Consider the following 27,190-nt stretch of genomic DNA (forward strand, 5'->3'; position numbering starts at 1 on the left):
AGGTCATCAGCTTTTAAAAGGCCATAACTCAGGCCCTGTTGGCCCAACTTGATGTAATCTAGAGGGAGCTGTGTCCAAGGGCACTCTAGACCAACGTTTCTCCTTGTCTTTGTCTTAGGGTGCAGAACTCCAGATCTTTCCCAAAAGTAGTCCTCAGAGGGAATAGGGAAACCAGCCCCACTGGCCGTTGGAGAGACCCAGTGGTCCTGTGGTCAAAAGGAGGAAGACTCCTTTGTCCTTTTGGGAATCAGGGAGTTTGCCCTTCTAGAGGTCCACGGCTGTTGCAATCCCAGGATCCAGCACCAAAAGGCACAAACAGCACCAAGGGTAGCTCTCACCCTTGTGCAAGAGGTTTTAGAAAATTGTGGATGTTTCTAGAAACTAGGCACCCTTGGTCAATCCTAAGGTGCCGCATTACCTCTCCACCCCTGTCTCAATCCTCCCGCACAGCATGCTGGGACAGTTGAGGTTGTCGCCATCCTAAAGTCACTGGTCACATCTGCTCTTGGGGTCTCAGCTCTGCTCCTCACTGACATCACTGGCAGGGCCTTTCGAACGAAAAGTTGAAAGTGGAGTCCCTCCTGTGTTGGCTCTAGTTGTCTGGGCTCCCTCATTTGTTCAGTGGGCCTGAGTTGTCACCAGCCCTCTTACAGTGTGACAGATAATTAGCAGATGCAGATTTTTTTTTATCCTCACCTTCTGAACCTCAGGAACTGAGAAAAGCACTGTTAGTTATGCCTTTGGTGGGGGAAGGGCTTTGTTTCCTCTGCGGGGAGGTACTTTCATTAACGTGGCCCAGCAGGGTGACTAAAGGCCTGGTCTCTGTTCCTCAGCTGACAGTGTTGGATCACCCATATGTTGTTATATATACCTTCTTGGAACTCACATATTTGATTTTGATGCACATGGTCAACCCCATTTCAATACGTCACTGGAATTTGTAGTCCAAACGGGAGTCAAAATGCACCCTAAGGAAGAGTACACTCTGTGTATAATAAAGTGTCAGTGCATAGAAACCAGTAAGCCACACTAACATTCCAAATGATTGTACCCTATAAGGCCTACCCCAGGTGAATATCTAATCCTGCAGGGTCCCCTCTGCGCCAGGCTACCTACACGCAATTACCATGCTGTGCTCAACAGAAGTCTCACATGTGCAGCCCTACATGTTCATGTGTAACCAGACAACTGCCCCTTACCCTTGCTGATTCACAGCAACCTTATTTTAAAAGGTAGGCACTAGTAGTTAACACAAGTAGTCGATTTGCCATGTGGGTACAGTGGGTGAGACACATTTAATGAGACTGACCCACAGTAAAAAGTCCAAAACAGGATGATCCAAAAAGCAAGAAAAATCTGGGTGTATTAAATGGGTGGAACCCATTTTGAAACAGGACCCCTTCTCCCAGGATGTTTTATTTTCTAGAGGTTGTAGGCACTTTGCAACCTGGATTTGACAGCAATGTTCAATAGGTAGATTAGGACCCAGATTTAGAAAGACTTTGGAGGTCATTATGGCTTTGGCCGTCCCACCGCAGGACTGCCAAAGCCACTGGGAGGAAGCTGCAGTCATGTCAGTGGCAATCCTGCCATCATATTACAATGTTCCCACCGGGCTGACCTGCAGGAACATTGTATTACGGCGTTCCCACCAGGCTGACTGGCAGGAACAAGGCTACAGTATTGGCCAACACTGTACCACAACAGCACCCTCTGAATGCGCACTGTGCAGACAGTGTGCATTCAGAGGGTGCTGGGCAAGGGCCCCCCTGTGGCCCCAAGCACTGTGTTTCCGCCAGCCTTTCCATGGATACCTGCCATGGAACGGCTGGTGGAAACAGGAGTTGTGATCAGCACAGTGGCGCTACATCAGCGCTGCAGTTGCTGATCGTGAGTGCGACTGCCGTCAGCCCATCAGGAACCTTGTTGGTGATGGCGGTCACCGCCAGTGTCGTAATGTGGCGATCAGACGGCTTAGAGTGAGGCGGTCCCACCGCCACCATGAATCTGGTAGTCCTTGGACTGAGAGGCTCCTAATTAGGCCCTTTGTGTCAGGCTTGTGTCCCTTTTTAATGCAGATCCAATGCAAAGTCTACTGGTGGGATTACAATCCAACACAAATTGTGATTACCATTGGATTGTAACTCAAAGAAATGGAACGGTAAACAATGGGCTAACGTGTTATTTTGCATCAAGGGGAAATTGGATTGGTGGTGTATGGGCTTTCCGATGCAACCACCTATGGATTTTGATGTAAATTAATATCTACAAAGAATAGTAGACAGGGATTTGAGGCAAAATTCTGCAGGCAGACTTTATGGGAGAAATGATTAACTCTGTGCTGCAAACATACAAAGAGGAAAATGCCTGAAAACATAGTTGTTGCACAGGAAGGGACCCTTTCGTGTATAAAAACTCCGCTAACCACACCACCGAAACTTGCACTTTTTAGTAGAGATGACACAGTTGTGCTCTCTCCCATTCAAGGAACGCAGAGTAGTTACTTTACTTCCTGCGCTATGTTACATTTGTAAATATGTCCCTAGTTGATTTTTATTTTTATTCAGGTGTCTGTGGCCATACAGTGTGTTATTCTGCATGAATCATGTTGGTGGGGTACCTAAAAAAAAAATATTCACGAGAGCTAAAATTCACCGACCCTTTGAGAGTAAACCTGGTTGGTCAACTAAAAAAAATATTTTTGTGCCATTTTCATAGATTCAAATAAATCCATGTAGTTTTAATCTCACTTATTGTCTACTGATTTGGATCAAAGCAAGACTTAATAATTAAAATTCTATCCATGCACTTACCCACCCATGCAACATGTACGCAGTTCCTCACATCCATGCACTCGGTCCTTCATCCATGCAGCCTCCCATTGACTCATTCTTCCATTCATCCACTCATTTATCCACAATACAACACGAAAATCACCATGGAAGAGGTACTCTTAATTATAAGCCAGACATATTGGGGGTCATTCTGACCCTGGCGGTCAGTGTTAAAGTGGCGGCCAACCCGCCAACAGGCTGGCGGTCCAAAAAATGGAATTCTGACCCTGGCGGGAACCGCCAACACATGCCGCCGCTTTAACACTCCGACCGCCACGGCGGCACAAACAAACAGCGCGGCGGTCACCGCCAACAGCCAGGCGGCAGACAATGTACCGCCCAACCCTATCACGACTCACCAATCCGCCACCTTTTCCGGGGCGGGAGCCCCGCCGATAAAAACACGGCGGAAACAGACATTTCCAATGGAAAACGCTCACCTCGACACACTCCACGCGGAATCGGGACAGCATGGAACCGGAACTCCACATCCTCCCGGCCATTGCCTTCCTGCTCTTCTTCCAGGATCACGAACGTCGCCGCAGACGACAACGGTGAGTACTGCACCTACGACACAGGGGAGGGGGGAGGAGGGAAGGTTACGGGCACACACATACGCCACACACCCACCCCCACCCTCACCCCCACCGAAATACCAACACACCAATGCAGATGAAAAAGTCAGACTGACACCCCCAAACCCCCAAAACAAAAAAGCAAAGACAAAAGGCAATGATTGTAAAAATAGAACTATATTATAGCAATAATTAAGTATAGCGAACTTAGCAATATATAAAGAATTATTACACATCTAGAACTATATATATACAAGTAGCAAAAGTCCGGCACAGTTTTGCAAAGTTCAAATGTCCGTGGGCCAATGTGCAGCAAGACATGGGCAAAGCCCACACACGAGATCGAGTCCATTGGAGAGAACACTGCTGGGGCATCACAAAAATAAAATACTGGCACCTCAGGGGGAAGGGAAGGGGGGGCACCTCAGCCACATGAGTCCACGACGCCAGATCCACAAAGGGCCTCCATGCCCACTGTGCCATCCTGGGGAGTGCAAAGCCACAGTCTCTCAAGTCTCTACAGTGGGTGGATTGCCCACTGTGCCATCCTGGGGAGTGCAAAGCCACAGTCTCTCAAGTCTCTACAGTGGGTGGATTGCCCACTGTGCCATCCTGGGGAGTGCAAAGCCACAGTCTCTCAAGTCTCTACAGTGGGTGGATTGCCCACTGTTCCATCCTGGGGGGTGCAAAGCCACAGTCCATCAGGTGGATTACAGAGTCCACTGGTCATGGAGGAGGCATGGTGGGCAGAGTGCCTCGTGAAGCCCTGCCCGACACAGAACCGGGCCTGCCAATGGGCCAGCGGTGCTTGACAGGAGGGCCCAGCAGAGCGGTGCTTGAGATGAGGGCCCAGCGGAGCGGTGCTTGACAGGAGTGCCCAGCGTAGCGGTGCTTGACAGGAGGGCCCAGCGGAGCGGTGCTTGAGATGAGGGCCCAGCGGAGCGGTGCTTGAGATGAGGGCCCAGCGGAGCGGTGCTTGACAGGAGGGCCCAGCGGAGCGGTGCTTGACAGGAGGGCCCAGCGGAGCAGTGCTTGACAGGAGGGCCCAGCGGAGCGGTGCTTGACAGGAGGGCCCAGCGGAGCGGTGCTTGAGATGAGGGCCCAGCGGAGCGGTGCTTGAGATGAGGGCCCAGCAGAGCGGTGCTTGACAGGTGGGCCCAGCGGAGCGGTGCTTGACAGGAGGGCCCAGCAGAGCGGTGCTTGACAGGAGGGCCCAGCGGAGCGGTGCTTGACAGGAGGGCCAAGCGGAGCGGTGCTTGACAGGAGGGCCCTGTTCAGCGGTGCCTGTCTTGGCGGGGCCCTGTTCAGCGGTGCTTCTCACGGCGGGGCCCTGTTCAGCGGTGCCTGTCTTGGCGGGGCCCTGTTCAGCGGTGCTTCTCACGGCGGGGCTCTGTTCAGCGGTGCTTCTCACGGCGGGGCCCTGTTCAGCGGAGCCTGTCTTGGCGGGGCCCTGTTCAGCCGTGCTTCTCACGGCGGGGCCCTGTTCAGCGGTGCTTCTCACGGCGGGGCCCTGTTCAGCGGTGCTTCTCACGGCGGGGCCCTGTTCAGCGGTGCTCCTCACGGCGGGGCCCTGTTCAGCGGTGCCTGTCTTGGCGGGGCCCTGTTCAGCGGTGCCTGTCTTGTGTTTCGAGTGAACCACACCTGGCCAATACTTCCCGCTCAGTCAGCATCAGACCTTTCCGTTGCGGGGCCCTCCTGTGATGGAGTCATGTGGCCCTGGGTCTCCTCCGATACCCCTGGAATGAGGCTGGTGGGGCCCTCATGGCCAGGTCGGATGCTCCCTGCCTTTTGCACTTTGCTGCCCTTGCCCTCCTTGGCAGACTCTCCGTGACCCTTGGCTCCCTTACCCGATGTGGCAGGTGACGGTGCAAGACTACCCTCCTTGGGGGCAGGCGTATCAGGCCTGTTGCGCCTGCCCTTCAGTTTTTTGCTCCTCTTCCCGGGGGGGGGGGGCTGGCTGTGCCTTTGCTGCTGGCCGATGTCCCTGCCCAAGGAAAGGGCGGACTCCAAAAACCAGGCACGACGTTCTTGGGAGTTGCTGAGCTGGTGGTGGCTGAGGTGTTTTTGGAACTCTTACGAGATGGAGGGGGTGGGTCAGGTGAGGAAAAGAGGTCCAGTTTATAGAGGATTAGTTTTTTAGGAGCCATGGGAAGGGTAGCTGGAGTGGGTATGGGAGTGGAGGAAGAGGATGTGGTTGTAGGAGAGTCAAGTCTGGTGTCTTTGGGTGCAGGTGCTTGGGCTGGAGGCTGACGTGAGGAGGATGGCTGTTGGTTGGGTGCCTGCCTGCGTTTGTGTGGTTTGGAAGCGGGGGTGACAGACACACTGGGTGAGGACACAGGGAACGTGTACATGGCAGTGGGGGTGGTGACTGCACGTGTGCGGACTGTAATGGAGGGTGTGCTGGTGATGGGTGTACTGGCTGATGGTGTTGTGCATGCAGGTGTGAGTGTAGACGTCACAGGGAGGGAGGAGGGAGACGAGGAGGTGGGGGACACAGAGGAGGTAGTGGCTGTTGGCATGTCTGCATCTGTATGTTGCTTGTGTGAATGCTTGTGTGTTCTGTGGTGCTTATGTCTGGATGAGCTTCCCTTGGGTGTTGAGGTGTGTGCAGGCTGGTCTGTAGGTGTGGATGGAATAGGCAGAGGAACAGGGGAGTGGGACTGGGTGGAGGGAGTTAGAAGAGGGAGGCTGGAGACAGGGACAATCGCTGCCGTCAGTGCTGAGGCCAGAGCGTTGAACGATCGCTGCTGGGCAGCCTGACCCGAATGAAGGCCCTCCAGGTATGCATTGCTTTGATGCACCTCCCTCTCCACACCCTGGATGGCATTCAAAAGGGTAGACTGCCCAACAATGATGGTCCTCAGGAGGTCAATGACCTCCTCACTGAGGGCAGCAGGGGTGACTGGGGCAGGGCCTGAGGTGCCTGGGGCGAAGGAGATGGCCGCCTTCCTGGTCGTGCGGGCACGGGCCGAAGGCCGAGGGGCTGCTGGGAGGGCGGAGCTGGTGCGCTGGGTGGCGGCTGTCCCTGTAGTATCGGTGGGCACGGATGTTGCCGCCACCGCAAGGGAGCTCCCATCCGAGGACGTGTCGGTGTCACTGACGTCTGCACAGGTCCCCGTGGTGGAGCCCCCCTCGCCCTCCATCTCACTGGTCATGTCGGAGTCCGTTGCATGGCCCTCCGGGGCCATGTGAGATGCAGCTCCCTCTTGCGCCGATGCCACTTCTCCTCCGCCTGATGATGCTAATGCACACATTCACAGGAAAACAAAGAAAATGGGGGGGGGGGATGGAGAAATAAAGACAAGTTGAGTGCATGCATTGGGGACACCGTTGGCGGAGAGGACAGACACAAAAGCCCCCTGCACTACGCTGCGCACTTGGGGTACACTACTCATTCACTGAGACATGCCCTACAAGCCTATGGGCGACAACTGCCCACACAGAATACACAGGTCCATGAATAGCGTTACTAGGCACCCGACAGAGGTGGGGGGCGGGGGCACAGGACCATACCTCACGGAGGGGCCTAGCCTACAGAAATCACCCTGGCCTAGGGATACCCACAGCCCTCCTCCCCCACCCAGGCACCTCCACTGCGCGCAAATATAGCTGAATGTGCTGGTACTCACCCCCTTGTGTCTGCTGTGATGTCCTCAAGCGCCCATCTAAATCGGGGTAGGCCACCGCCAGGATCCGGGACATCAGGGGGGTCAAGGTACGACTGGCACCCCTCCTAGGTTGGGAGGCCATCCCCAGCAGAGCCTCAGCGGTCTTCCTGCTCCCGCGGCGGATGTCCTCCCACCTCTTGCGGCAGTGGGTGTCCCTTCTGTTGTGGACCCCCGGGGCCCGGACTTCCTTGGCGATGGCACGCCAAATATTGATCTTCTGATGGGCGCTGACCTATGTGACATGTACAGGGGGGGAAAAGAAACATCATCACTTTTCTGCATGCTCGATGTGAGTGCCCCCCCCTCCCCAAACTTGCCATGTGGCACATGCTCTCATCTGTCGTGCCATGCATTCGTAATTCGCTCCCCTCCCCTCCATCGTACATCCACCCCACTCATCACAGGCATTGCCCACTATGCATTGGCCCCGTGTACTCACCTGTTGGTCTGGAGGACCGTAGAGTAGCGCATACTGGGGGAGGACCCCGTCCACGAGCTTCTCCAACTCTTCGGAACTGAAGGCGAGGGCCCTTTCCCCAGTCGCAGCAGCCATTGTCACTTCCAGACCGAGGTCACAGCAGCACTTGCAGTATAGGTCCTCTCCTGTGGATGCTCAGGTCTCGTGTGATTAAGCAGAGAGAAAATGGCGGACACGCCCGCGGCGGTGCGTACCGCGGCGGTGCGTACCGCGACCGCCGGCGCACATCGTCATTGGCTTCTGAAACCCATAGGGTTCAATGTTAACCAATGCTGCTTTGCGCCGCGGTCTTCGACCGCCTACCGCCACGGCGTGCCACGCCAGCGCAATGACCTCACTTCACATTGTCACACTTCACAGGTCAGGCAACCGCCATTTCAAGGGCTCACATGGCTTAATTCCTACTGCGTCACACATGGCTAGGCCTTGCCTCGACACTCATACAAGCTATTCAATCCAGAGAGATTCGTGTACTGTGCAGGCTGTGGGAACTTACCTGTGGGTTGATTGACTCTGTGCTCCATGTTGTCCTTCCTAGGCACCGTCCGCTGGGACTTGCGAGGAGACGGAGGAATGTTCCCGTGTACAGACCGCTGGTGGACCTGTCGACAATGGAAGAACGACATGTCATACTCACCTACAGACTCAACAGTGCCACTATACAGGAACTGTGTGCCCAGCTGGAGCCAGACCTGATGTCACCCATCCGCCAACCCACAGGGATTCCGCCTCTAGTGCAGGTGCTGTCAGTACTCCATTTTTTGGCTAGTGGATCATTTCAAACTACAGTGGCCATTTCATCTGGGATGTCTCAGCCTATGTTTTCAAGGGTATTGTCCAGAGTGTTGTCTGCCCTGATGAAATACATGCGGAGCTACATCATTTTCCCTGAGGTGGGTGACTTGCCTACAGTGAAGGGTGATTTCTATGCCCTTGGACACATTCCCAATATCATTGGTGCCATTGATGGTACCCATGTGGCTTTGGTCCCCCCAAAAGACAATGAACAGGTGTACAGGAACCGAAAAAGTTATCATTCGATGAATGTCCAGGTGGTCTGTTTGGCTGACCAGTACATCTCCCATTTAAATGCCAAGTTCCCAGGGTCAGTGCATGACGCGTACGTCATGCGAAATAGCAGCATCCCTTATGTGATGGAACAGCTACAGAGACAGCGTGTGTGGCTAATTGGTGACTCTGGTTACCCCAACCTGCCTTGGCTATTGACCCCAGTGAGGAATCCCAGGACAAGGGCAGAGGAACGGTACAATGAGGCCCATGGGCGTACTAGGAGGGTGATCGAGCGGACCTTCGGCCTCCTGAAGGCCAGGTTTAGGTGCCTACATATGACAGGTGGATCCCTAATGTACTCACCAAAGAAGGTGTGTCATATCATCGTGGCCTGCTGCATGCTTCACAACCTAGCTTTGCGACGCCAGGTGCCTTTCCTGCAGGAGGATGGTCCAGATGGTGGTGTTGTGGCCGCTGTGGAGCCTGCGGAGAGTGAAGAGGAGGAAGACGAAGAGGACGACACAGACAACAGGGACAGAGTGATACTGCAGTATTTCCAGTAACACACAGGTAAGAATCTACTCCTGCATGTTATTATATCTGTAACAGTACTGGCTCTCTACTGTCTGACCTTTCACCCCAATGTATGGTAACTTAGTTGTGAATTTGCCTTCCTATTTCAGTGATCTGGTCCCCACGGAGTGCCCTCTGGTTTATTTCCCCATGGACTACGGCTGTGTGACACTGGTATGTTGTCATCACAATGTATTTGGACATTTTTGGTTGGTTATATCGAATACATTTGGTTTTAAAAAATAAAGAGCAGACTCCAGATGGTTTTTGTGCAATAATTGTGTTTATTGAAGTGCAAAAATTGGTGTATAGTTCAAAAAGGGTGATGGGTGATGGTGGAGGCATGTCCATGGCAGAGTCCAGACTCTCGTTCGCACAGGTGCATTGTCCATATGCCTGTGGAAGGTGGAGCAGGGGCAGTTCAAGGTTGGACAGGGTGAACAAGTGGGACAGTGGGATGTCATCCGGGGGGATCTGTGCATGGCGGGGGTCTTGACATCCTACTCTGTCTTCTTCCTAGATCTCAGGCCTTTCTTGCGGGGTGGTTCATGTTCTGCAGGGGGTGGGGTCCGGGTGGCCCGTTGCTGTTGTGTCGGGGCCTCCTGACCACTAGCGCCGGCGGAGATGGTGGGCTGTTCTTCCTCCATGCTAGTGGCAGGGGCCCTTTGGGGGGCCACATGGTCCCGCAATGTGGTGACAATCTGGTTGAGTGCCACCACGATTGTACCCATTGCGGAACTGATGCTGCGCAGTTCTTCCCGGAACCCCATGTACTGGCCCTCCTGCATGGCCTGGATCTCCTGGAACCTGGCCAGGACCGTCGCCATCGTCTCTTGGGAGTGGTGGTACGCTCCCATGATGGTGGTGAGGGCCTCTTGGACAGTGGGTTCCCTAGGCCTGTCCTCCCTCTGTCGCACAGCAGCCCTCCCAGTTCCCCTTTGTTCCTGGGCCTCTGTCCCCTGGACGGTGTGCCCACTACCACTGCCCCCAGGTCCCTGTTGTTGTTGGGGTGGTGGGTTGCCCTGGGTGCCCTGTAGTGGTAGACACACCGCTGCTTGACCTGTCCTGGAGACAGAGGCATGGGCCCGCTGGGTGGGTGCTGTGCTGGGGTTTCCAGAGGGGGGTAGGTCTGCTGGGGCCTGTGGCTGCCTGAGGGGAACCGACTGTCTAGAGGTCCCCGATGGTCCGGGCTGGTCATCAGGTTCTAGGTCGACAGAGCTGCTGTCATCACTGGGGGCCTGTTCTGGGGGTGGGATGGACATTTCTGGACCCTCCGGGCCGGTGTGTTGGCGTTCGGGCCCTGCAGGGGTAAAAGAGTATGGTTATTGCTTCTGTGTGTGCCATGGCGTGCGATTTGTGGGTGCCCTTGTCCCCCAGTGCTGGCATTCCCTTGTGGGAGGAGTTGTGAGGGTGATTGGGGGGGGGGATGGGTATGTGCAGTGGTCATGCTTAGGTGATGGGTGTCCATGGTTTGTGTTGGCATTCAGGGGTTGGTGTTGGTTTGGTTGGGTTGTGCTGGTGAGACATTAGCAGGGAGGATATGTGCTGGGGGGTTGGGGGTGACGGTGGGGGTGGGGGTTGGCATGCTGGTGGTTGGGGGGGGGTGAAGTAGTTGAGATTAGACTTACCAGAGTCCATTCCTCCACCTACTCCAGCGAGGCCCTCAGGATGCAGGATGTTCAAGACCTCTTGCTCCCATGCTGTGAATTCGGGTGGAGTGGGTGGGGGTCCGCCGCCAGTCTTCTGCACAGCGATGTTGTGTCTTGACACCATCGTCCGCACCTTCCCCCGTAGGTCGTTCCAGCGCTTTCGGATGTCTTCCCGATTTCTGGGATGCTGTCCCACAGCGTTGACCCTGTCGACGATCCTTTGCCATAGCTCCGCCTTCCTGGCTATTGTGGTGTGCTGCACCTGTGTGCTGAAGAGCTGGGGGTCTACCCTAATTATTTCCTCCACCATGACCCTGAGTTCTTGGTCCGAGAACCTGGGGTGTCTTTGGGGTGCCATGGGGTGGTGTGGATGAGGTGTGGGGTGGTGTTTGTGGTGATGAGTGTAGTGGTGTGTGGTGTTTTGTGCGTAGATGTAGTGTGGGGGATGATGTTGGGTTCCTGTGTGTGTTGTGGTTTGCGTTCCCTGTGCTCTCTCTCTGTGTATTGCGCCTTGTCTCTGAATTTCGATTTGTGGGGGTTTGTGGGTGATGTGGGTGTGTGTTTTATATCATATTGATTGTGTGGGAGTGGTGTTTGTATGTGTATCAGGTGTGTGTATTTGTAATTGTCCAATGTGGCTGAGTTTTCTATGTGTGTGTGTATTTTGACCGCAGCGGTGTGTACCGCCAATGGAATACCGCGGTTGAAAGACCGCCGCGTGGATTCGTGGGTCGTAATGGCATGGGCGTATTTCTGTTGGCGTGACGGTGGAGGTTTGGTCATCTCCAGTTTATCGCTGACCGCTGATGTGGCGGCCTTCAGTGGAGGTCGGGTTTTTGGCGGTTTGGCAGTTGTGGGTCAGAATAACCCTGGCAGGTTACCGCGGCCGCGGCGGTGTTATGGGGGTCTTCTGACCGGCGGTAACTGCCTTTTACCGCCAGGGTCAGAATGAGGGCCATTGACTTTTCCAATGCTCGTAGAAAAAAATACTACCAATAATGATGAAAAACAAGACCACGGCATGTAAAGGAGAACAACAAACGTGATTTTGAGATTGGGAATTATTACATACATCCATAGAACCTATTGTATTAAACATGTAAGAAACATAAAATTGTAAATAAAAAGTTTAGTAGCGTTTGCTTTTTCTGCTGTGACGTGTGGGGAAAATTGTTTAGTATTTGTTCTTATTGAGTTGTTTTTCGCAAGTATTAACTATGTATTGCGTGTAAGCAGTGCTTAATTTGTAAATAAAAACGTGTTGGTGCCCAAAGCCCTGCTCTTGAACACGCGGCTGCTGCATTTAAATGTGGAGCACGGAATAATGAGGCAGAGTAATCCTGAAGCCATCTCGGGCCTCTTCAATCCATTTAAAGCCACTCCCCGCCCCTTCAGCTCACTCTGGCAGCCTTCTGCTTTCTACCTTTGTGACGCTTTTTCCTTTTTCTCTTCTTCCGACTTTTCCAAATGTGTCTTCTGCTCGCAGCAAATGCTTGAGGCAGAAGAATAAGTGCCGGCCTTCAAAAATAAGTGCCGGTGCTCAGCACCGGAAACAACAAGCACAAATTAAGCACTGCCTATAAGCATATTTTACTCAAAATATGTTGTGCTGTTTGATGGAGCTCACCTTGACCAAACAAACGTTTAATAAAAAAAAAATAAGGGGTCTTCCTCCTAATCCCGCCATCCACTAAACATTTTGAGCAATAAGGGTGTAAGGGTCAAGAGTGTTAAATGCCACGGAGAGCCCTGACACAAACCTAAGTGCTATCTGTGCAATCATCTAAGCATTCCTTGATTTCACTGAGCTTGTATTTAATCACAATGGGCAGCGCTTTTACACTTTACACTTGTGTAACACCATCAACAACATAACAAAAATACACTTCCGTCACGCCCATTTTAAGACCGCAATTCCAGATGAAAAAACTGATACATTGTTGTTATGACCCAATTCTTTGAAATTATCGAAAATAAAAACTCCTGTGTTTGCGCCAGTGTGACTTACCTTCAAAGTTTCTGTCGGGGTCATCGCTTCAGGTACTTCGTTTGTAAACGACACCATACGAGTGGGAAAATACGTCTGATAGATAAAATACAAGAAACAAAACACATTTATAACATCGCTGTATAGTTCCTTCATGTAAAATATAGTAATTGATTTTAATATTTAGATACTGAAGGACTTCACAGAGAGGTATATGATTTAACAATCAATTAATGTGCTGTCATTATGGTTACTCAAACCAGAAATTGATGCATGATTTGTTAATCAAATTCCAACTTGTTTGCTATGTTTAATTAACATACATAACATTGTATGCAGCTACTGTGTACATCATTGTACAAAATTAATGGGAACTTTGGGGGAAACAAAACATAACTAACCATAATAATAAAGGTCAATACCACAAATCAAAAGTACAAATGTCAAAACTGGCAATGAATAGTATTCTACACGCAGCTTGAGTCCTTTCTGAACCTTCTGACCGTCGATGAAATGCGAATCGAGTGGGTGAAAAGCATTACATAGTAGACTATTTAATTAATAAAATGTAGCTGGGGTGCGTGAGAAATGTGAACCCTGGTCAAGCAGCAACCAAATCCCAAATTAACCTGTGATCAACCCCCTGGTAGCTTGGCACAGACATTGACTTCAACAATCCATAAAATGATCACAGAAGAGTACATATAGGCCATATGGCAGCTACAATCTTATCCCACAAAATTCTACAAATACATCACAAGGTATAGCCATCCACAGAAGAAGCACACTGTCTTGAGCAAGGAACTCACTGACTGCAAGCGAAGACCTATCTAACCTCAAAAAAATGTAGTGATGTTTCATCATGGTCTTTAGCAGATAAGTAAGACCAAATTGGTTCCCAAAATCGTCTCGGTCTCACAGCCTTAGGAAAGTGACAACATAAATGCCAGACCATTCCTCACAAAGGGACATGTCCTTGAGCCAGCCCTGGAAAACAGGGGCTTTTCTCCCCCAACCCCACACACACACCATATATACTCTGCATGTACCAAGCAGCAGCACAGTGGCAGTAAATTTGTGACAACCCTTTGGTACATTCTTAACATATCCAAGAAGAACAATATCAGAGGTTAGCTGGAAAGTATGATCCATCATGTTGAGTACTGCATCTATAACCTGTGCCCAGAATGCAGCAACTGCCAAAGAGTCCATGCCAGGTGCAGGAAGTCTGCCCCCCAAGCACCACAACACTTGCATCTAGTGTCGTCTGTGTGGTTATACTTAACCAGGACCATTGGGGTCAGGTACATTCTATGCATATATTTATAATGTATTACTCAATACCTTCCATTAGGGGAGACTTCTTTGATTTGTTGGCACCAATATTGCCACATCTCATCTGTAATATTCAGTCCCAGAATCCCTTGTCCATTGTATCTGTGCTTTAAAGACACCTGCTGCTATGTAATGAGTTTGTGTGGGTGAGGGTGACCGGCTTCATGAGCAAGCTTTCTACATGTGATAACATCTATCAGACTGGTAGCAGAGTCACCTAAATACTCCTAATATGTTTTAAACATATGCTCAAGGAATAAATCTCCCTTGGTGTTGATTTGCTTCCTACCAAGTTTAGCCAGCCTCACAGGGGAACAGTCCAAAAGGAGCAAGCTGTAGTGTGCTATGTTTATGTAGGGTGAGAAAGGCATTGAAACATCACAAAGTGAAGCCAGCCCATACAGTGCACCTCACAGTATGTATTTCGTGTCATGACCTGGTAAGTTGTTTATGGGGAGCTGTTTATATTGTATTTCCAATACTAGCAGCATCACTGTTTGAGGGTGATCTGCTGGACGTGTCTGCTGTTATGAATCCAGTCATGTGTGAACTGCACTTGTGCCACCAGGTAGTACACTTCAAAATAGGGTACCGCAAATCCTCCACTATGACATGGGAGTGAAAACCTATGCCAGTTAAGTCTGGGTTGTTTTCTTCCCACGCTAGCCTGAGCATGAGCGAGTGCAACTGAGTAAAAAAACACATTATTTAATGGGACTGGAATGGTTTGGAACAGGTACAGAAGTTTTGGTAACACCACCATCTTCATCAGGGTTATCCTGTCTGCCAGTAATAGTGGTAGAGTGATCCAGCAATCAACCTACGTTTGTGATATCTCCAAGTATGTACAATAATTCCCACAGAGGAAAGTTGAGATTTCCATTGGATACAGTATGCCTAGTAATCAGACAGACCCGGTCGGATATGTTAGGGTGTGTGGTTTCTTCCATCAGGGGCACCATAATAAACTTCAACCAGTTCATCTAGAGCCCACACCAGCAGCCGTACTACATAACTTCATCAATGAGCAGGCATAAGTTTACTTCAGTGTCTCTGACCACCAACATGGCATCCCCAGCGTACACTGATAGCAGTGTATAACAAAGTCCCATACTGATCCCATGTCTGCAGTGAAACTCCTGAAGTGCGCAGGCCAGGGAATTCACAGCCCTGTTGTGTCCACCTGCTGATCCAACATGCCTGGAACACCTCACCATAAACTCTTTTTCTGGCTGACAGGTCTGTATAAATGAGATTGAACATTTCACAAATGCTCTATCAAGTCCCATTCTGTGCAAGACTTCCAGGACGAACATCCACTTAATGTTCTAAGGTTGTCTGCAATGAAGCGACCCGGGGCGACCCTGGATTGATCTGACCAACTCAGATGTGTCTTCAATAGAAGTATCCTATTCACCAACATCTTGTCTACATTAATGGGGTGGGCGATAGAAGTCACATCCATCAGGAGGCTTGTCTGGCTTATGGAAAGTGATTACTATGACTTCTCGCATATTCAGTGGAAGTTGCCCTTCTTGGTAGGCTTTTTCATAAACTGTCAATAGCACTGGTGCTAATTCGTTTACATACTTCTTATAGAATTTGGTGGGGAAGCTGTCACTACCTGGAGCACTCCTATTTTTTAGCTGTTCGGTCATCTGTCTGATCTCATCTATGGAAATGGGCTGTCGCTGAGGCTGCGGCTCTCTTGACCCACCCACAATAGGTCACCCTATTCAGGTATGTCTTGATGTTGGCAGGCACTGCCGGCATTCTCGATGTGTACACTAGCTTATAAAAGGCAACAAACATGTTTGTGATGTCAGAAGGATCGTATGCTATGACACCATCAGAAGTGTGAACACACGGTATATGATTCGCAGCCCAGCCAGGTTTAAGCAGAATTGCAAGGGTGCGCCCCAGCAAATACCCTTCCCCAATCTTGGGACTTGACTATGCTTGCTCAGAAAGTTTAGCTCTTGGATGTCTCCCCCTGAAAATCAAGTAGCATGGTGTGCATGGAGTCAAATATTGATTTGTCCCAAGGAGAGCCATATTTGACTTCCAGTGTGTGCAGCTCAGGCTCCAGTGCATCTAACCTGGTCCTAATCAACTTTAGGGTACCATGTCCCTTTTCAATATATTCCCCACACTCAACAGTTATCAGAGCCTCCCAGAGGGTGGCAATGGAAGCAACTGAGTTTCTATTTAGCTCTATAGAGTCCGTAATGGCTTGTCTGATTTCCTCTCTGAATACTACATACACCAGTTTCTTGGGTTGGAGGCAGCACAGTGGTATCTGACACCAGTTATTAGGCATTCCTAGGTGCAGCACTATGGAAGAGTTGTTCAATAGGGTCCTGGGGAGATTGTGTAACCCAGCACATCCATTGAGCCCATCCAGAAGTCAATGCGGGATGAAGAGTCATGTACAGATGAATGAAAGGTTCATGCAAATGCTGCCGGGTGTTTCAATCTCCAGAGATCAATCAAATTAAAATGTAAAATAATGCCCTGGTTGGCCTCCCTACCTCTGGTTAGTCATGGTGAATTACAGCCAGAGCAGTCAAGCTCCGTATTGATGATAAGACTGTAGTCCACCCCAAAATAATTGTACAAGGGTCAAGCGCCTTGCAGTGCTTTGATATCACATGGAAGAAGTCAGGAATGTGTTTTTGGGCCATATGTGTTCATCAGGATGATATGTGTATAGTTGAACATTCCCTAAAGAATAAGAAATCTACCCTCTTGGTCAGTTATTGTTTTTATGTGTTGGAATTGCAATAACATTTTGATGAAGATAGTGACTCCTCTTGAATAGGAGGAATAGTAATAGAAGTATGTGTGCCTCATATGGGTGTCAACTTGTTCTCACGGCCAGGGGAGATATATATTTCCTGCAGTAGTACAAAATCCACTGCATGCCTTTTGAGATAAGAAATCACTTGCCTGTATTTGCAGGGATTATTTAGCCCTCTCACATAACAAGTAACTGATTTTAAGGAGCATGACCACCAACCACTATTTGTTAAAGTTAGTATCAGCTACAATATGAGAAGTGTCCAATGTAGCACAATCCAAGCAATAATTATCTCTGCCTGTTTGAACCCCTTCAACATTCCATCCCACCCACCCACACAAGGAGCCAACTTCCTAGCAAATGCCCCAAACATTGAAACCTAATAAGACTGGAATTAGAAAACAGTGAAACATAATGCTCATCTAATATTGCACCTATCATGGCTTGAAGACGGGGGCTGCCAGAGCGACAACTGATGGAGCATTACACTGTCATCAGATGAAAACATGCAGTTCAAAATACATCAAAGCTTTAGAGTATACTTTCATGAGTGGAAGAGCCTATTCCAGGCCCCGGGCAGCCTCACATGTAACAGACAATCAAAGAAGTTCAAATATCTGGGAGGCTAAAAGAGCATAATGAAACAATACACTTCAGTCACAGATTTCTGAAATAGGACAGAAAAAAGGCAGACTTGTCAATATCACCCTCATTCAACCTCATCCAGTAACAACCCAGAGTTGCCACTATCCCAGGCTGTTGTGTCACATGCTCTGGGAATTTATTTTGAAGAAAAGTGAGGGCGTCTGCAGGATCAGTGAACATCATAGTTATACTCTTTCAAGTGAACCTGAGGTGCATCAGGTAAACCTTGGCATAGGGCAGACCACAGTCCTGCAATTACTTCTTGACAATGATACATTTCTTCCAGGCATCCTGAACTGACTGCCATAGTAGCAGGCATCATAGGCATCATTTTCATCCCTTGCTAGTTTCAGGAACTGAAAGATTTAGCAATAATGGGCCATAGTGGTGTGTCCAAAACAAGTCTGGGGGCCAAGGAGCATTAGACTAGATCAATCATGAAGTTTTTAGAAAAATGTCCCTTGCCAAACATGGCTATCAATGGCTTTTCAATGTTGTCTTCGGTGCATGCTTTAGCCGTGGACTCTGAAATTCCCGGTAATTCGGACATTGCCTCTTCCCAATCTAGCTTCCAAGTCTTCATTCTTTAACTGTATCTAGCGCAGTTCGTCCTTCATCTTTCTCACCATTTTAGCCCGATAAGAATGTGTGTCTTCCCTGTCGGACATCCGCTGTGCTGCATCCGCCAGGTGTGTGTGTTGCTTGTCTCTGCAATGTTTCATCTCATCCATTCTCTGTGATAGAAAATCTATTTTACAGTCCATGGCAGATAGGCCTGATTTTGCTACAACAGCAATGATTTAATATCCTTCATTAGGAGGGATACACCCTCCATACTCTTTTCTTGATCCGAGATGTAGGTAGTTAATGTGCCTGTAGCTTGGAGTGTTCCTTAGACTCTAACAGTAAGCATGACTGCTTAACGTTAGATTTACCCATGGTTGAGCGTTAGGAGCAATGTGGGTGGCTTGTGATACAGGATTATAGGAGCTCTAAATAGCTCTGTCCTCATCATTGTGTGGGAGAAGTCACAGGCTGGGTATCCGTGCGTCGCAGTAGACTGCCTACCGCCATTTATTGGGCATACTCTTCAAGGCCCAAACAAAGAAGAGTCACAATTATCCAGAACATGTGCATTAAGATAACCATCAGGGACAGCAAGGCAATAGCAGCTACACGCATGAATCTAAATCACTAAAGCAGAATGGAGGAGGTGACCGTGTCTCAGGAAACCAATGGTTGGTAACACACATATGGGGTTATGAAGCTTTGAGAGATAGGCCCCAATGCATCATGCGGGCTGTCAGTCTTGACCAGCAGTCCGGGCCACGCTTGATCCTTTTCACTCTGGGGCCTTCTCATGCACCCACAAGCTGCAAATCAGGTGTTGGTCAGCTCGCAATCCCCCAAAAAAGCCTGGAGCCAAACTAGGAAGCCCACACATGCAGCCCACTTCTATTTAGCACGTTTTACAGGGTGCCAGCAAAGGAAAACTTCCTCCAGCCAGCGGCTGTGGGCTCCATGCTGAGATTCCTACGCGTCCATTGAAATCAGGATAGCAGCCAATCAGTTTGCTGGCATCATCAAGAAATTTTGCATCAGATGATGGATGTTTTTGGAGGATGTGAGCTCTGGTCATCAGAGCTGAATCAAGGTGTTGCCTTCTTAGTTCACACCTAGGGCACGCCTCCCGAAGTCAACCTTAACTGAGAGGCAATATATTTGTGCAAGACTTCAAACAGTAAAACAGTGAAAATACCACACAAAATACTACAGCAGATTCAAAATATAAAGCAGAATTTAATGAATGGAAAAAGACCAAAATTACAAAAATTCAATCAGTACAAATGGAATAAAAAAATTCTAAAGACTAAAGTTTAAAATGGTGCCTAAAAGCAAAAAAAGCACCTGTTGCAGCTATCTGGTCATGCTGAACCTGGTCAAATTAAAAGGTTTAAGCCAACCAGAATGGAACACTGGTCATATACAGTCCTAGATTAGCTCCAGTAAGGTTTTACCTTCTCAAGTCTTGTTCCAAGAGTCCCGTTCACGCTGGAGCGAACCGCAAAGAACAAGAAGAGGGTCACAGGTGTTTGTCAGTGTGGCGCCAAGAGTAGGCCAGGTGCCGCAGATGGGCAGGATGGAGCTTCACAATGGTAGTAGTCCACGGGCTGTCGATGCTACTCTGAGAAGAGATGGGCTGGCAGTGACACGTGCTGATTTTCGATGCAAGCAGAGCAGTCTGTTTGAAGAGGTCCGTTAGGTGTCACAAAGGGCCCAAAAGCCTGATTTAAGAGCCAGTGAGCCACACTAAGGGTCCAGAGCCCAAGAGGCACCACTTGGGACCAGAAACATGCTACAGCTGGGTCCAGGAGCTGGTTGGGTAGCCTTTTATGTCCCTGAAGCTCAGATTAGGAGACTAGCAGACTAGCCCTAGAAGTCACTCTGGGATCTTGAGTTCAAGGTGAAGTTGCAGGTCCAGTTTGTCTTTCCCAGGCAAGAAGGCAACAGGCAGCAGGTCAGAACAGCAAGGTAGCAGTTCCATTAGTCCAAAAGAGTGGCAGTCCCTGTAGCAGCACAACAGTCCTTTTTCCTAGCAAATTATTCACAGGTCCAGAAGTACACTGAAGTGGTGGTGTCTGAGGACCAGTATTTATTCCCTGTTGTGTCCTTTGAAGTGGGGAAAAGCTTATAGAAGACATTTGAAGTGCACAGGTGCCCTGCGTTCCTAGCCCTGGCTCCAGACTAACTGCAGGGGGTTTGCAGCCGTTTGTATGGAGACAGGGCATAGCCTATTCAAGAATAAGTGGGGTTGGACCCAGCTCCTTTTACCCATTCTTCCAGTGATGACCCATCCAGTCACACTTAAGCACACCACTGTGTGCGGCTGTTTAAGAGAAACACACAACTCATGTTAGCTACACCCAGTTAAGTGGCAGAGAGACAGGCTCCAGGCACTAACTGGCTAAGGCAAGAGTATGCCAATTTTCAGAAAGTTGTATTTTTAGCATTGCAATTCAAAATTTGACTTCACCATAGGTTAGGGTTTTAAATTGTGATTCCAGAGACACAAAACATGAACTGCTCATCTCTTCCCATTTGGGAATTACACTTATAAAATGTGATAAGGTAGCCAAATGTTATCCTATTGGAGAGATAGGCCTTGCAGTAGTGAAAAAGTAATTTAAGAGTTTTTCACTAGCAGGTCATGTAAAACTCCAAAGTCGATGTCCAACTTTTTTTTATACATTGCACCCTCCCCTCTGGGCTGTCTAGGGCCTACCATAACGGTGACATATATATATATTATAAAAGGAAGGTGTGGTCTTGGCAACAGGTTTATCTTGCCAGGTTGACATAGCAGCTTAAAACTGCACACACAGACTCTGCAGTGGCAGGCCTGATACTTTTTTAAAGGGCTACTTGAGTAGTTGGCACAGTCAGTGCTACAGACCCACTAGTACCCTTAAATTTAGAAGGCCTGGGCACTTGCAGTGCCACTTTACAAGGGAAGTAAATTAAATATGCCAAATGGGTATAAGCCAATCCAATATGTTTTTAGGACAGAGCAAAAGCACTTTAGCACTGGTCAGCAGTGGTAAACTACATAGAGTCCTAGGACCAACAAAAACAATTTCAGCAAAAGAAAGGAATGAGTGAAGTTAAAAAGGTTGGGGATAACCCTTCAGAAAGGGCGAAGTCCAACAGGGTGTAAGGAAAAGGAGGTGTTAAGAGACCTAGAGCCCTTATAAATAAAGCTCAATATTGTCCTCAGCGCAAACCTGCTATTTTATTGAATAAATATTCAACTATTTGGAATTCTCAAATAAATCAATAAACACTTTGAGAAACTGTGACAGTCACACATTTCAGGAGTACTCAAATGCATATGTTTATATAAATATGTAAAAGTAGAAGGCATACCCTATACACAAGTGGATTTGCATTCCCTATTTTTATTGTGTTTCCTACATGTTGAATACACTTTTACCCCAGCAGAAACCCTTGCACTCATGCTGTTGCCAGTTTTAGGGGTATACTCTCACTGTTTTGGACCATGAATAAGTATTAATTCATGGTGACCTAATTTAGTTTTGTTGGGGGCTATCAAACAGCAGTGCTGATTAAGTCTCCACCTCCACTGTCCCTTCCTGTCTGCCATACAAGAAATCTGGGTCGGGGAGTCTGTGGGCTGGTGAGTCTCTGGTGTTGAGGTACTGCAGACTTCCAATCGAGGAACCAAATAATACTCTCTTTCAGCACTTGACTCTCGGGGTAGCAAGAGAACGCAGTTTATGGCATACTTTGGGGCTATGCTGTCTGTTAGTCAGAATAGAGCAATATAGCAAACAGCACTTAACAAATTGCTGCTCAGTCAATGCTTTTACATTTACAAAAAGAAAGTGCACTTTATTATACAAAAAATAATTACTATGCGCTTACATATAACTATAGCTGGATGATGGAAACGTCCACACAGGGAACATCTAAAGGGGAGGCACAACAAAGAAAGGTCCTACAAGTCCAGTAACACCCTTAAGGTTCATTGATGATCATTTGCCAGAGGTATCCATAAAGGTTTGTAAAGCATCAGAGCCTAGGACCTAGAACACAATGGGGGTCATTCTGACGCTGGCGGTCGGTGATAAAGCGGCGGCCAACCCGCAAACAGGCTGGCGGTCCAAAAAATTGAATTCTGACCCTGGCGGGAACCGCCAACAGAGCCCGCCACTTTAACACTCCGACCGCCACGGCGGGACAGACAAACAGCGCGGCGGTCACCACCAACAGGCAGGCGGCAGACAATGTGCCGCCCACCCTATCACAACTCACCAACCCGCCACCTTTTCCGGGGCGGGAGCCCCGACGATAAAAACACGGCGGAAACAGACTATGAACGGGAAAACGCTCACCTCTATACACTCCACGAGGACGGAGGACAGCATGGAGCCCGAATTGAACATCCTACCTGCTCTCGTCTACCTGCTCATCTACCACGAGTACGAACTCCGGCGCAGACGACAACGGTGAGTACCGCACCTACGACACAGGGGAGGGGGGGAGGAGGAAGGGTTACGGGCACACACATATGCATTACACCCACCCCCCAACTATCTACACACCAATGCAGAGCACCAAGTCAAAGTGACCCCACCCAAACCCCCCGGAATAACGAAAAGATATGATTAAAGTGAGAAACAACATTTATGTAAAAAATAGGTTCATTGAAGTCATGGTAAAATAGGAAAATGAAACAAAAAAATCCAAGTGTAAACATTGCGTAACCGATAAATAGAGGCAAAAAGTCCCGCGCAGTCACTGAAATTGCAAATGTCCGTGGGCCAAAGTGTATCAACACATGGGCAAAGCCCACACAGGAGACCTGAGTCCGTTGGAGAGAACACTGCAGGGGCATCAGATGATAAAACTACAGGCACCTCAGGGGGAAGGGAAGGGGGGGCACCACAGCCACATGAGTCCACGACGCCAGGTCCAAGAAGGGGCCACCATGCCCACTGTTCAATCCTGGGGAGTGCAAAGCCACAGTCTCTCAAGTCTCTACAGTGGGTGGCTTGCCCACTGTCATATCCTGGGGAGTGCAAAGCCACAGTCTCTCAAGTCTCACAAGTGGGTGGCTTGCCCACTGTCATATCCTGGGGAGTGCAAAGCCACAGTCTCTCAAGTCTCACAAGTGGGTGGCTTGCCCACTGTCATATCCTGGGGAGTGCAAAGCCACAGTCCATCAAGTGGATAACAGTCTCCACAGGCAATGGAGGAGGCAGGGTGGCCCGAGTGCAGCGTGAACATTAGCACGACACAGAACCGGCACTGTCATTGGGCCAGCGGTGCTTGAGACGGCGGGGCCCAGCGGAGCGGTGCTTGAGATGAAGGGCCCAGCGGAGCAGTGCCTGACAGGAAGGGCCCAGCGGAGCGGTGCTTGAGATGAAGGGCCCAGCGGAGCAGTGTTTGACAGGAAGGGCCCAGCGGAGCGGTGCTTGACAGGAAGGGCCCAGCGGAGCGGTGCTTGAGATGAAGGGCCCAGCGGAGCAGTGCTTGAGACGGCGGGGCCCAGCGGAGCGGTGCTTGAGACGGCGGGGCCCAGCGGAGCGGTGCTTGAGATGAAGGGCCCAGCGGAGCAGTGCTTGACAGGAAGGGCCCAGTGGAGCGGTGCTTGACAGGAAGGGCCCAGCGGAGCGGTGCTTGAGATGAAGGGCCCAGCGGAGCGGTGCTTGAGACGGCGGGGCCCAGCGGAGCGGTGCTTGAGATGAAGGGCCCAGCGGAGCAGTGCTTGACAGGAAGGGCCCAGCGGAGCGGTGCTTGACAGGAAGGGCCCAGTGGAGCGGTGCTTGAGATGAAGGGCCCAGCGGAGCGGTGCTTGAGACGGCGGGGCCCAGCGGAGCGGTGCTTGAGACGGCGGGGCCCAGCGGAGCGGTGCTTGAGATGAAGGGCCCAGCGGAGCAGTGCTTGACAGGAAGGGCCCAGCGGAGCGGTGCTTGACAGGAAGGGCCCAGCGGAGTTGTGCTTGAGATGGCGGGGCCCAGCGGAGCGGTGCTTGAGATGAAGGGCCCCTGTTCAGCGGTGCTCCTCCCGGCGGTGCCCTGTTCAGCGTTTCCTTTCTGCACGGCGGGGCCCTGTTCAGCGGTGCCTTTCTGCACGGCGGGGCCCTGTTCAGCGGTGCCTTTCTGCACGGCGGGGCCCTGTTCAGCGGTGCCTTTCTGGACGGCAGGGCCCTGTTCAGCGGTGCCTTTCTGCACGGTGGGGCCCTGTTCAGCGGTGCCTTTCTGCACGGTGGGGCCCTGTTCAGCGGTGCCTTTCTGCCCGGCGGGGCCCTGTTCAGCGGTGCCTTTCTGGACGGCGGGGCCCTGTTCAGCGGTGCCTTTCTGCGCGGCGGGGCCCTGTTCAGCGGTGCCTTTCTGGACGGCGGGCCCTGTTCAGCGGTGCCTTTCTGCACGGCGGGGCCCTGTTCAGCGGTGCCTTTCTGCACGGCGGGGCCCTGTTCAGCAGTGCCTTTCTGCACGGCGGGGCCCTGTTCAGCGGTGCCTTTCTGGACGGCGGGGCCCTGTTCAGCGGTGCTTGTTCTGTAAGTCAAGGGAGTCAGACCTGGCCACGACTCCCTGCTCAGTCGCCCTCCGACCGTGCAGTTGCTGGACCCTTCGGTGACGGTGTGCTGGGCCCTTGGGTGTCCTCCCTCACACCTGGGATGGGGCTTGTGGGGCCCTCCTGGTCCGCGCTCCTGCTGGCTGACTTCTCCACCCTGCTGCCCTTGCCCTCCTTCGATCTGGCTCTCTGGCCCTTGCCTCCCCTGGATGTTGTGGCAGGTGAAGTGGCAGAACTTTGGTCCTTGGGGGCAGCCGTGTCAGTCGTCCCGCGGCGCCCCCTTACTTTACGGGTCCACTTTCCAGGGGGGGGCTGGCTGTCCCCTTGCTGCTGACCGATGTATCACTGCTGGCAAAGGAGGGACTCCAAAAGCCATGCACTACGGTGACCCTTGAAGCCCGGCTGGTGGTGGCTGAGGTGCTCCTGGGACTCTTAGCAGATGGAGGGGGGGGGGGTCAGGGGAGGGAAAGAGGTCAAGAGTGGAGAGGTAAACTTTTTTAGGACCAGGGTAAAGGGTAGGTGTAGTGGTTATGGGAGTGGAGGAAGAGGAGGTGGTTGTAGGAGAGTCAGGTGTGCTGTCCTTGGGTGAAGGTGCATGGGCTGGAGGCTGTCGTGAGGTGCTTGGCTGTTGGGTGGGTGGCTGCCTGCGTTTGTGTGTCTTGGAAGAGGGGGTGACAGACACAGTGGGAGAGGACACAGGGGACGTGTAAATGGCAGTGGGGGTGGTGACTGCACATGTGCGGACTGTACTGGAGGGTGTGCTGGTGATGGAAGTACTGCCTGTTGGTGGTGTGCATGCAGGTGTGAGTAGAGACGTCACAGGGAGGGAGGAGGGAGACGAGGAGGTGGGGGACCCAGAGGTGGTAGTGGCTGTTGGCATGTCTGCATCTGGGTGTTGGTTGGGTGAATGTTTGTGTGATCTGTGGTGCTTATGTCTGGATGAGCTGCCCTTGGGTGTTGAGGTGTGTGCAGGCTGGTCTGATGGTGTGGATGGGATAGGAAGAGGAACAGGAGACAGAGACAGGCTGGAGGCAGTTAGAAGAGGGAGGCTGGAAACAGGGACAATGGCTGCCGTCAGTGCTGAGGCCAGAGCATTGAACGATCGTTGATGGGCAGCCTGACCCGAATGAATGCCCTCCAGGTATGCATTGCTACGATGCACCTCCCTCTCTACCCCCTGGATGGCATTCAAAAGGGTAGACTGCCCAACAATGATGGTCTGTAGGAGGTCAATGACCTCCTCACTGAGGGCAGCAGGAGTAACAGGGGCAGGGCCTGAGGTGCCTGGGGCGAAGAAGACGCCCGCCTTCTTGGGCGAGCGGGCACGGAGCGAAGGCTGAGGGGCTGCTGGGAGGGCGGAGCTGGTGCGCGGGGTGGCGGCTGTACCTGTAGAGGCGGGGGGCACGGATGTTGCCGCCACCGCTAGGGAGCTCCCATCCGAGGACGTGTCGGTGTCGCTGGTGTCACCACGGCTCCCCGTTGTGAAGCTCCCCTCGCCCTCCGTATCACTGGTGGCCTCAGTGTCTGTGCCATGGCCCACCGGGGCCTGGTGAGTTGCAGCTCCCTCGTGCTCCGGTGCCAATTCTCCTCCGCCTGATGATGCTAATGCACACATGCACAAGAAGATAAAGAAAAAGGGTGGGGGGAGACATAAAAACAGGTTGTGTGCATGCATTGTCAACACCGTTGGCGGAGAGGACAGACACAGGAGCTTCATGCACTAAGCCGCGCAATCGGGGTACACTACTCAGTACTTGTGACTAGGCCAACAGGTCTAGGGACAACAAACGCGCACATGGGTGATGCAGGACCATGGATAGCTGTACTTGTCACCCTACAGAGGTGGGGGGCGGGGGCACAGGGACATGGCTAAAGCAGAGGACTACACTACAGAAAGCGCCCTGGCCTAATGTCACCCACAGCCCTCTTCTCCCACCCAGGCACCTCCACTGTGCGTAAAGATAGCTGAATGTGCTGGTACTCACCCCCTTGTGTCTGCTGTGATGTCCTCACGCGCCCATCCAAATCGGGGTAGGCCACCGCCAGGATCCGGGACATCAGGGGGGTCAGGGTACGACTGGCACCCCTCCTAGGTTGGGAAGCCATCCCCAGCAGTGACTCTGCGGTCTTCCTGGTCCCGCGGCGGATGTCCTCCCACCTCTTGCGGCAGTGGGTGCTCCGTCTGTTGTGGACCCCCAGGGCCCAGACTTCCTTGGCGATGGCACGCCAAATGTCGACTTTCTGATGGGCGCTGACCTATTTGACATGTACAGGGTGGAAATTGAAATATCATCAATTATCCGCATGATAGATGAGATTGGCCCCCCTCCCCAACCTTGCCATGTGGCACATGCTCTCATCTGTCGTGCCTTGCACTCGTCATTTTCTCCCCACCCCACCATCTTACATCCACCATACACAACCCAGGCATAGCCCATTCAACGTGCACACAGTGTACTTACCTGTTGGTCTGGAGGACCGTAGAGTCGCGCATACTGGGGCAGGACCCCATCCACAAGTTACTCCAACTCTTCTGT

The 27,190-nt window shown here is 51.1% G+C and overlaps 1 protein-coding gene across 3 annotated transcripts in view; it reads right to left on the minus strand.

The window, feature by feature from the left end:
- GRB14 (growth factor receptor bound protein 14) overlaps positions 1 to 27,190 on the minus strand; it is a 1,076,705-nt gene that overhangs the window by 427,813 nt on the left and 621,702 nt on the right. For all 3 annotated transcript variants that reach the window (XM_069224269.1, XM_069224270.1, XM_069224268.1), the window contains exon 4: positions 12,797 to 12,871. In XM_069224269.1, coding sequence (XP_069080370.1) covers positions 12,797 to 12,871 — 75 coding nt within the window. The remainder of the gene's footprint in view (positions 1 to 12,796; positions 12,872 to 27,190) is intronic.

The sequence above is a fragment of the Pleurodeles waltl genome, chromosome 3_1 (genome assembly GCF_031143425.1).
Source record: "Pleurodeles waltl isolate 20211129_DDA chromosome 3_1, aPleWal1.hap1.20221129, whole genome shotgun sequence".
Taxonomy (NCBI): domain Eukaryota; kingdom Metazoa; phylum Chordata; class Amphibia; order Caudata; family Salamandridae; genus Pleurodeles; species Pleurodeles waltl.